Source organism: Carya illinoinensis, chromosome 3 (assembly GCF_018687715.1).
Source record: "Carya illinoinensis cultivar Pawnee chromosome 3, C.illinoinensisPawnee_v1, whole genome shotgun sequence".
NCBI classification, from domain to species: domain Eukaryota; kingdom Viridiplantae; phylum Streptophyta; class Magnoliopsida; order Fagales; family Juglandaceae; genus Carya; species Carya illinoinensis.
Genome location: NC_056754.1, coordinates 23,545,735 through 23,557,552, shown reverse-complemented (window position 1 = coordinate 23,557,552; position 11,818 = coordinate 23,545,735). Strand labels below are relative to the sequence as shown.

Below are 11,818 nucleotides of genomic sequence, written 5' to 3'. Positions count from 1 at the left end.
AATAACTTTCCTTATTCTATCTCTTTTCAAAATAATTCATTACTTGAAAAAATAAATCCCAAAAAATTATTAATGATAAATAAAATATATATTATTTTGAAAATATTTCCAACTCGTTCAAAAGTCTTCATTTCTTTAAAACTAGTCATTAGGATCTATTCATTCTGTCGAGAATATATTTCTAATCTCTTGGTTGAATAGTAAAATCTAGGGGTATTCTAGGTCTAATTTCATGTGTGCATAACACAGTTAAACAAACAGACTTGTTTTAGGCTTAATTGTATCTTGCAGGTAAATTCGCTTGTAATCCATGTGCATATCGTAATTGGTGGGGGCGAATATTGTTTTAAGGAAAGCGACATTTGTAATACCTTGAAGCAAATTTTCTCTCACTATTTTTGTTTTTGCAGCCCCTTTGCACCAACAATCTTAGGACAATATTGGATTACTAATGGCACATACTTTGAGAGAGTTTGCTGCGGATTTTATTAAACTCGAACGTTTTGATGGAGCCAATTTTAGATGCTGGCAAAAGAAGATGCACTTTCTCCTGGCCAATCTCAAAATGGTGTATGTTCTAATCACTCCTAAGCCGTTTGCAAATAAGAATGAGACAATCGCTCAAAGTCAGGCAAGAATCAAATGGGAACAAGATGACTACATCTGCAAGAGACACATTTGCAATGCAATGTCTGATACATTGTTTGACGCTTACCAGGACAAAGCAACCGTCAAGGATTTGTGGGATGCACTTAAGGCTAAGTATTTTTTAGAAGATGCTAAAAGTAAGAAATTTCTGGAGACCAAAATTTTCAGTTATAAAATGGTAGATTCTAGGCCTATTGTTGAACAATTCAATGAAATTATGCATATTCTTGATCAATTCACTCAACACAATATGAAAATGGATGATTCTATATCAGTTTCATCCATTATCGATAAACTCCCTCCATCATGGAAAGGCTACAAAAGAAGTCTGAAGCATAGAAAGGAGGAAATGTCTTTAGAAGATCTAAGCCAACATCTTCATATAGAAGAGCAAATAAGGCTTAGAGATGATAAGGAAGAGCATGAGTCTTTGACCTCCATTATGCATATGATAGAGGAAGGAAAGACCCACCAACCCAAACAACCAAGTGAATCTAGATATGAAAACCGGAAGAGAGAGAATAATTTTGAAAGAAAACAAAGTCACTTCCAAAATAAAAATTAGAAGAATCTGGGAGTAAATTGCTTCCATTGTGGCAAACAAGGTCATTACAAAAGAGAATGTTGTTTTCTTAACAAGAAATGATAGGACCCTAGTTCTAAAGATAGTTTTGAGGTTATGATCTCTGAGACCAACACACTCTTGAAGGAGATAACTCCTGGTGGATTGATTCAAGAGCAACAAAGCATGTCTGTAAAGACAAGAGTTTATTCAACAGGTATGAGCCAATGGAAGATGCACATGTTCTATACATGGGGAACTCGTCCACTGCCATAGTTAGAGGCAAAGGGACAATAAAAATGGAATTTACCTCCGGAAAAGTTCTTACTCTAAAAAATGTGTATTATGTACCAAAAATTATAAAGAATCTTATCTGGTAGTCTTCTGAATAAGTTTGGGTTTAAATTAGTTTTTGAGTCAGATAAATTTGTACTGACAAAAAATGGTAATTTCGTAGGGAATGGATATTTAAGCGAATGCATGTTCAAACTTGATATTAATAATTAAGGTTTTGGTTAATTTACAATATTGTTGTTTAGAACACATGAATGCTAAAAATTTTATTTTGTTGTGATCATAATTTTATCATTCCTTTTGAGTATATGTCATTGAGTTTAATGCCTTCAATTATTTGGCCAATAGTTGAATGATTTGTTGTGCATGTTAATTTGAGAGATGATGCATGTAGTTTAGTTTCATATGATATACGCCATAAATTGAACGAAAGACAAGAATGTGCAAACGTGATTTATGCGGTTTTTATGTAAAATATTATTAATCTTAATGTGTTTTAATGCTTTTAAATTTGCATAGAAATATCGCGGGTTATTCTAGGTCGAGTAATTCTAATTGTACTCTAGAGAGGGTTTTAGATAAGTTAGAATATTTCACCGTCAAATAGGATGATAATTGATTAATTGTATGGTTAGGATTTGGGATTGGATTGGTTAGGTGAGTCGGGTGCCTTAGTGTTTTCTTCTTAGGTGAAATCTTCTTCTTTTCAAGTGTTTGGTCAATTCTTTAGTTGTTGATTTAATGTAATTTGTTGCTATTTTTCTAATTCAAAATCTGCAACTTTTCTTAATTTTCAAATAACTTAGAATCAGAACAATTTTAATAATTAATAGATAAATAGTCCTCGTGGGTTTAACATTTTTCTTATCATTATATTACGAGGTATGATTTCGTACACTTTCAAAATTTCACAACAAGTTTTTGGCGCCATTGTCGATGACTATTTATTTTCTATTACTTTTGATACCAACTAGTTCTAAGTTAATTTGATTTTTTTTTTATTTTTAATTCTTGATTGTTAATTTTGTTTTTATTTTTCTTTTCAGGATTCCCGAGTTATGCATGAGACGTATTCGAAGCTTGAATTTATTACCTTCTGACCCTGAAATTTGAATGCACCCTTCATCGTTTGAACAAAGAGAAGGAGGATTCCACAACTAAGAACGAAACAATGGAAGATCAAGTTGGAAATAGGACTTTGGGAGATTATGTTGTCCCTTTGGTCACCGGAGCTACTTCTAGCATTAGAAGAACTGCTATTCAAGCCAATAACTTTGAGATAGAGTTAGTTATTCTTCAAATGATGGCTTCAACGGTGCAATTCAATGGCATGCCACATGATTATCCAAATGCTCACATAGCTAATTTTTTGGAGTTATGTGATACTTTTATACATACAGGGTTTCTGATAATGCTATTAGATTGAGACTCTTTCCATTCTCCCTCCAAGACAAGGCAAAAGCATGGTTAAATTCACTTCCACCGTTAACCATAACTGCATGGGACGATTTGGCTAAAAAGTTTCTAGCAAAGTTCTTTCTCCTAGCCAAAACTGTGAAGATGCGAAATGATATCACCACTTTTGTCCAATTTGATATGCAGTTGCTTTATGAAGCTTGGGAGAGGTATAAAGAATTTCTTAGAAAGTGTCCACATTATGGACTTCCTGCTTGGATTCAAGTGTAAACCTTCTACAATGGTTTGTAGCTTACAACACGTACAATGATTAATGCAGTGGCGGGAGAGACTTTCATGAAGAAATCATCGGAAACGGCATATGAGTTGGTGGAGGAGATGGCAACCAACAATTATTGATGGCCAGTGGATCGAGTGACAAAAAAAAGAACTCAGGGAGTTCACGAAATTCATTCTTTATCTGCTTTAGCTGCTTAAGTTGTAGCTTTATCTAAGAAATTAAACAAATTCAATGTGAGTTCCATTCAATCTACTCATGCAATTTGTGAATTTTGTGCAGGAAATCATATGGGGGTAGATTGTCAAGTGGGAAATCTATTGGCCAACAATAGTTCGGATCAAACAAACTTTGTGTCGAATTACCAACGACAAAGCAATCCTTATTCCAAAACTTACAATCCAAGATGGCGAAACCACCCAAATTTCTCATGGAGCAACTCCCAGAATGTTGTCAAGCCTCCACTAGGTTTTCAAAATCAACAACAAGAGAAGAAGATGACTACAGAGGAGGTAATGGCACAATTTCTGGCCAAGGTGAATGCTAAATTTCAAGAACATGACATTACTCTAAAGAACAATGAGAATACTATGCAAAGCATTGAAAGGAAACTCAGTCAATTGGCAACATTTATGTCTGGAAGGCCTCAACGATCACTTCCAAGCACCATAGAAAACAACTTGAAAGAGCAAGTGAAGGCCATTACTTTAAGAAGTGTGTTGAACCCAAGGTTTCAAGTTTTGTGTAATTATGTATCTACACATAGATTTTGATGATAAAAAATTAATTCAAAGAATAAATGAGTTTCAAACTTAAGTTATCTACACAATGGAGTCAAGCACATGAAGGAACCAAGCATGAGCAAGAAATAAACAAGTTCACCTTAAAACTCATAAAGTAATGTTGCAAATCTCTTAAAATTTTGAAATTAGGATTAAGGCTCAAAATTAATATTTTATCATAAAGCATTAAAATACATTTTCCACATGTACATGAATATTTTGAAAATTAAATTTGAAAATTTTGAAAGATGATTGATTGTCATCTTTTACATGTGCATGACATGAATAAAGGTTTGAATTTTGAAAATATTAAAAATGATTGGTTGTCATCTTTCACATGTGCATGCTTTATTTGAATATTTTCAAAAGTGATTGATGCTCTTTTTGATTTATGCAAAATGTATATAATTTTGTTTGAAAATTTTGAAAATATTAAAGATGATTGATTGTCATCTTTCACATGTGCATACTTTATTTGAATATTTTTAAAAGTGATTGATATTCTTTTTAACTTATGCAAACGATAGATGATTTTGTTTGAAAATTTGTTAAAGTAAAGTGTACTCTTTTTGTTATATGTAAAAAGTAAAAAGTAAAGGTTTGAAATTTTTGAAAAGTGAATGATGTTGTCTTTGACAAATGAAAAAGAAGAAACTTTTATTTGAATTTTTTTAAAAAGTGAATGATATTGTATTTGACATGTAAATCTTTTTAAATTTAAATATAAAGTCTCATATGCCTATAAATAGATTATTTGAGAGCTTCATATTCACAACACCAAGAGCATACAATATTGATTCAAAACTTTCATTCTCTCTTCTCTAAACATTGAGTCTTAAACCTTATTCATTTTGAGAGAGATATAGTTTGCAATGTATTATTCTTATTTCACTCATTGAGGAGTGTTTTCTAATAACCTACTCACTATCAGCTCTTGTATCAGTAAAAGGGTGTGTAGAACCCTTGTGCATGTAGAAAGAGTTCTGCATAGGGAATAGTTGAATCATCATGTGTAAGGTGATTGCAAGTGTAGAGGGTGTTCTACACGGATCATTTGTAGTGGTATTGTTCAAAGGTGTAATAGGTTTCTATTTCCACATGAAGGAGGTTGAATAGTGAATTTGGGGATCCTCAAGGGGTAACTTGAGCCAGAACGTAGGCAGTGGGGCCGAACCTCATTAACATACTGAGTTTGTTTTTCTGTTACCCTTATTCTTTATATTTATTGCTGCTTTGTATTTTATTTATATTTTATATTGTGTTTTTAATTTATAATTGTTACTTTTTAAATATAACCCAATTCACTCCCCCTTGTATTAGTCATCTGGGCAACAAAGTGGAAGGGAGTTTAATTTAGAAGAGAAAGAGAAAAATTTTGGAAAAGAGGAGATGACTGTGAGAGCTGCATTGCCAACCCTTGTTCCGAGCCCAATAGTGTAAAACTCAGAAAATCCTCACGAGTCTTCTTCTCTTACTTCTCATTATGTTCCTCCTATACATTTTCCTTAAAGACTTCAGAAAAATAAGCTAGATAAACAGTTTTCTAAATTTCTTGATGTTTTCAAAAAAATTACATGTTAACATTCCTTTTGCATATGCCTTGGAACAAATACCTAGTTATGTGAAGTTCATGAAGGAGATTCTAACAAACAAGAGGAAATTAGGAAAGTATGAGACCATGATGTTGACCGAAGAGTGCACTGCCATTTTGCAAAATAAGTTTCTACCAAAGCTTAAAAATTCAGGGAGTTTTACTATTCCTTTCATCATTGGAAACTCTTATTTTGAAAAAACTGTGTGATTTAGGTGCTAGCATAAATTTGATGTCCTTTTCTATTTTCAGGCAATTGGGGATAGGAGAGGTCAAGGCCACTACCGTTTCACTTTAATTGGTGGACCGATCCATTAAGTGACCAAGAGGCATAGTAGAGGATGTTCTTGTTAAAGTGACAAGTTTATTTTCCCTATAGATTTTATTGTTTTGGATATGAAGTAAAATAGAGAAACTCCACTTATTCTTGGTCGATCTTTCTTAGCCCCGGGAAGAACTCTCATAGATGTGCAACAAGGAAAACTAATATTACGGGTGCAAGATGAACAAGTTACATTCAATGTGTTTGAGGCAATGAAATATCCATCAATAACCGATACATGCTTCAACATATATGTGATTGATGAACTTGTGGTAAAAAATTTTTAAGAGAGTTATCCTAAGAAACCACTTGAGGCATGTCTTGTTCAATCTAGCACCTTTGATTCTGAGAATTCCAAGATAAGCAATTGTGCACACTATTTGGAAGCATCTCCACCTTACTTGCCTAAAGGGAGGTCGGAAAATATAACATTGGGCGAAAGCACTACTCCACAAAAGCCATCCATTATTGCCCCTTCTTTAGAACTCAAACATCTTCCTTCTCATCTTAAATATGCTTATTTACATGATTCTTCTTTACGCTTAATAATTTCATCATCTTTGACAGGTCTTGAAGAAGAGAAGTTACTTTGAGTTTTAAGAGTTCACAAGCAAGCTTTGGGATGGACTATAGTCGACATTAAGAGAATGAGCCATTCACTTTGCATGCACAAGATTTTAATGGAAGACAATTATAAGCCTACGGTGTAGCCACAAAAGAGACTTAATCCGAACTTGCAAGAAGCTGTAAAAAATGAAGTTCTCAAATTGTTGGATGCCGGAATTATTTATCCTATTTCTGATAGCTCATGGGTAAGTCTGGTGTAAGTAGTGCCCAAGAAGGAAGGAGTGACAGTGGTAGAGAATGAAAATAATGAACTCATCACAACAAGAACAGTCACGGGTTGAAGAGTATGCATAGACTACCACAAACTCAATTATGCCACACAAAAAGATCACTTTCCACTTCCTTTCATTGATCAAATGTTGGAATAGCTCACCGATCATGCTTATTATTATTTCCTAGATGGATACTCGGGATACAATCCAATCCACATTTCACTGGAAGATCAAGAAAAGACTAATTTTACTTTCCCGTATGGAACATTTGCCTACCGGAGGATGCCCTTTGGTTTGTGCAATGCTCTAGTCACATTTCAGCGATGCATGATGGCCATTTTTGTGGATATAGTGGAAAAGTTTATTGAAATTTTTATGGATGATTTTTTTGTCTTTGGTTTTTCATTTGATAATTATTTAAATAATCTATCTTTAGTTCTACAAAGATGTGAAGAAACTAACCTTGTTCTTAATTGGAAAAAATGTTATTTTATGGTGCAAGAAGGAATTGTACTTGGGCATAAAGTTTCTTCCAATGGCATTGAGGTAGATCGAGCCAAAGTAGAGGTCATCAAAAAATTACCTCCACCTAGCGTGAGAAGTTTCTTGGGATATGCAAGGTTTTATCGTCGTTTTGTTCAAGATTTTTCTAAGATTTTTAAACCCTTTTGTTCTCTTTTGGTCAAAGATACTCCATTTAACTTTTCTAATGATTGTTGCAGGCATTTGCACGTTTGAAGAAAAAGTTAAGTTCAGTCCTAATTATATGTGCACCGGATTAGGCACTTCCATTTGAATTGATATGTGATGCAAGTGATTACGCAATAGGAGCTATGCTTGGACAAAGGAAGAATAAGGTTCTCCATGTTATCTACTATGCGAGTCGTACCTTGACGGATACCCAATTAAATTATGCTACTACGGAAAAAGAATTGTTAGCTGTAGTATTTGCTTTTGATAAATTTAGATCATATTTAATTGGGTCAAAAGTAATTGTTTACACTGATCATTCTGCTCTTAAATACTTGTTAACTAAAAAGAAAGCTAAACCAAGGTTACTTAGGTGGATTTTACTCCTACAAGAATTTGATTTGAAGTTCAAAGACAAAAAGGGAATCGAAAATCAAGTAGCCGATCATCTCTCTAGACTTAAGCACACAACCGAAGAGGGAGCTCCACTTTCTCCAATAAATGAGGTATTCCTGAATGAACAACTCTTTGTTGTGTCTTTAATACAAGTTCCTTGGTATGCAGATTATGTAAACTACTTGGTAAACAATGTGATCAATCCGGATTTTACATACCAACAAAGGAAGAAATTCTTTTCGAAGGTCAAGAACTACTATTGGGAGGAACCTTTCCTCTATAAGCATTGTTATGATCAAGTGATTAGGATATGTGTACCTAAGGAAGAGATAGATTCGATCATAAGACATTGCCATTCATTAGAGGTTGGTGGGCACCATGGAGTGAACAAAACGGTAACTAAAGTGCTCCAATCAAATTTCTATTGGCCCACTATTTTTAAAGATACTTATGCTTTTGTTTCTTCTTGTGATAACTATCAAAGGAGTGGTAATATTTCCTGGAAAAATGAAATGCCATTAAATAATATACTTGTTGTTGACCTATTTGATATTTGGGGCATAGATTTTATGAGGCCATTCCCTCATTCTTTCGCTAATTAGTACATTTTAGTAGCTGTGGATTATGTTTCCAAATGGGTAAAGGTCGCAGCCCTCCCTACAAATGATTCTATAGTTGTGATCAATTATTTTAGAAAAACAAATATTCACTTGGTTTGGAACTCCAAGAGCAATAATTAGTGATGTGAGAAAATATTTTTGCAACTGGTAATTTGAGGCACTCTTGAGCAAATATGTTGTTACACACAAGGTTGCCACTTCATACCATCCTCAAACTAGTGGACAAGTAGAAATTTATAATCGAGAGCTGAAACGAATATTAGAGAAAATCGTGAGTAACTCAAGGAAAGATTGGTCCAAAAAGTTAGACGATACACTATGGGCATACCGGACAGCCTTTAAAACTCCAATTGATATGTTCCCTTATCGTTTAGTTTTCGGGAAGGCATGTCACTTACCGGTGGAGTTGGAACATAAAGCCTATTGGGCTATCAAGACTCTTAATTTTGGCATGGTGGCAGTAGGTGAGAAGAGGATATTACAACTTAACAAGATGGATGAATTTCGACATGCATCCTATGACAATGCTCGCATATACAAGGAGAGATGGCATGATAGACACATTCTCAAGAGAAACTTTGAAGTTGGATAAAGAGTTCTTCTTTATAATTCCAGACTTCACCTCTTCTTTGAAAAATTACGATGCCGATGGTCCGGACCATTCACGGTAACATGAGTTTTCCTGTATGGTGTCGTTGAGGTTTCTAATGACTCAAAAGGCACATTCAAAGTTAATGGTCAACGTCTAAAGCCCAGTTCGAAGGAGATTTCAACAAACAAAAAGTCTCCATTGATTTGATTGACTGGTGATTCAAAGAATGAAACGTCAAGCTAAAAACTATAACCAAACGCTTTTTGGGACAAATTTCTTTCCATTATTTTATTTTGTTTTCGTTTATTTTTCTGATTATTCCAACTTTATTTTATTTTTCATCCTTTCACTTTTCAAATAGTGCAACTCTGTGCTGCTGTGCTAGAAGAGCCTTCCACAGCATTCCTTTAAAACACACCCAGGCGCACACACTTGAGAGTCTGCACCGCAGCACCCAAATGATTGCCTCAAATGTTCCCCAGAGCATTGCACTCATGCAACATTTTCAGGAAAGTTTACTTTTATTCTTTCAATTTGTCATATCTTTTGATTCTTCACATTGGGGACAATGTGTTCTTTCAGTTTGGGGGTAGATGTCATTTATTTTGGGACTATCTAGTTATTTTCACAAACAAAAAAGAAAACAATTATTGAAAAATTTTGAAAATCACAAAAATATTTTGTTTTCCTTTTGTTTTGTTTTTGGGTTGATGACCACAAGCCTATGATATTACCTAATTGAAATTGAGTTTGATTCTTGGAAAATACCAAATTTATCTTGTTTGTGCTTAATTCTTGTGTTAGCTTGGGTTATTTGAATTCTTTTGAACACTTTTGCACAATACCATGAACAATAAGTTGCTTTGTTGGCTTAGAGTATATTTATGTGAATGAAATATTTTCTAAAATCTCACTGAACTCTAGAACTTATTTGATAATCTCTTGAGACGAAATCCTAGGAAGCACACCACTAGAGAAATGATTTAGGCCATCTTTGGAACGTTTGAGCTTTTCTAGCCTACCCTAATTATCTATCTCTAGTCACCCCTTTCAGCCTTAAAGACATTGGCCATTTTTCTTTCATTAACCCACATTTACAACATCTTTTAACCCATAAACAATCATCCTACATTTTCAAGAAAATTTGTTACTTGTTTAATCATCGAGAAGAGAAAAAGTTTGTTCAAGGGTTAAAAGAGCAAGAGCAAGTTTTGTTATTCTATCATAAAATAATAATAATAATAATATGAGAAAATGAGAAAAATAATGAGAAAAATAATAATACAAATAATACAACCCGAATTAAAAAAAAAAAAAAGGTTTGGGGGTTGTGGAAAAAAAAAAAGAAAAAAAAAAAAGAGATGAATAAATTGCTCATAGGTTGCTCTATGAAGTAAATGTAAAACTTTGTTTCTCTTTTCATTGGAGAAGCTTGTGTTGAATTTTCTTGCTTTGAATTCCATACCAATGTTTTTCTTTTGCCATCACCTTAAGCCGAACATTACAAGCTTTTATTAAGACGTTTTGATCTTTGGTGGTATGTTTGTACTACATTAGTGGAGAGTTGATTTGAAAAATAGGCATATGAAGTTTAAGAATCTCATTTTCATAGAAATCAATCATAATTCAATCGAGTTTATATAAATTGATCCGAGTTAATAGAGTAGCAAGTTGAGATTGGTTACTCACACACATTAAAAGATTTTCTTGTAGCCTAAGTGATTGAGCTGAAATATTGCGTATTTTAGCTATTTAAAACCAATGTATTTTAAATTTTTCGTGACACTATTATTGGTTTTAGATGGAAAAATAGTTAATAAGCATAAATACGAGTTGTAATTTTTAATTGATTGATATCATGTTTATGCTTAATTTTATAACTATGATTTAATTGGACAATATTTTCTCACATATATAATCTATTTTTGATAATCTATTTTTCTTTTAATTTATTTTTGAGTGTTATTTTTTTCTCCTTATTTTCAGTTTAAATAAAATTCACATGGGATCCGGTTGAAACATTTGACCAAAAGCACATGCTAATTGAGAGGAAATATAAAGAAACATGCAGAAGATAAGATAAAAAGAAGGAAGGAGGTGGTGTACTTGGGCAGCTAAAAAAAATAAACACAAAGATGACTTTGAACGTAAAACAATTTTTGGCGAGAATAAATCACAGAGGCTGGTCTGGATGGGAGTGAGACGTAAAGATGGAAACGGAGGCTGTTCGGTGGATTATGCAGAAAAAGGCAAGAGACGTAAAGACAGAAACGGAGGCTGTTCGGTGGATTATGCAGAAAAAGGCAAGAGACGTAAAGACGTAGGGCAAGGGATTGGATGATATTTTTTCGTCTGGCATCTTGGACTTGGACTTGAGGCGGCTATATATATTGCTTGCTCTATTCTTGGACGGGGGGAGTGTGAACGTAAGGTCTGGAGGCAGCAGCTTGTTGATTGTTTTGGCTTGACTTTTACATGAGAATCAAATATTTGATGTCGGTTGGTATAGATAAAGCGGACGGGATTGGAGGATATTTTCGATGGAGTCTTCACGTTGGAGGTCCCTTCAGCTATTTAATTATATATTCCTTGTTCTATTCGGAGGGGAGGAGAGAGGGGGAGAGAAAAAGAGGAGGGAGTTTTGAGGTGTGGACATTTTCGTCTGTAGAAAGGGGGAGAGAAAATGTGGAGTAGAGAGGGAGACGTTGGATTAGAAGGTGCGTGTCGAATCAGTTGAGAGAGAGTCAGTCAGTGGGGGGATTTGAGAGAAGTCGGTGGGTTGTAAAAGA

The 11,818-nt window shown here is 34.0% G+C and overlaps 1 protein-coding gene across 1 annotated transcript; it reads left to right on the top strand.

Annotated features, from left to right (window-relative positions):
• Window positions 1-565: 565 nt before the first annotated feature.
• On the top strand, window positions 566-2,617 carry LOC122304639. Its single transcript, XM_043116898.1, has 3 exons — window positions 566-1,136; window positions 1,358-1,427; window positions 2,551-2,617. Exons 1-3 carry the CDS (start codon window positions 566-568, stop codon window positions 2,615-2,617), a joined length of 708 nt encoding a protein of 235 aa, XP_042972832.1.
• Window positions 2,618-11,818: the final 9,201 nt, after the last annotated feature.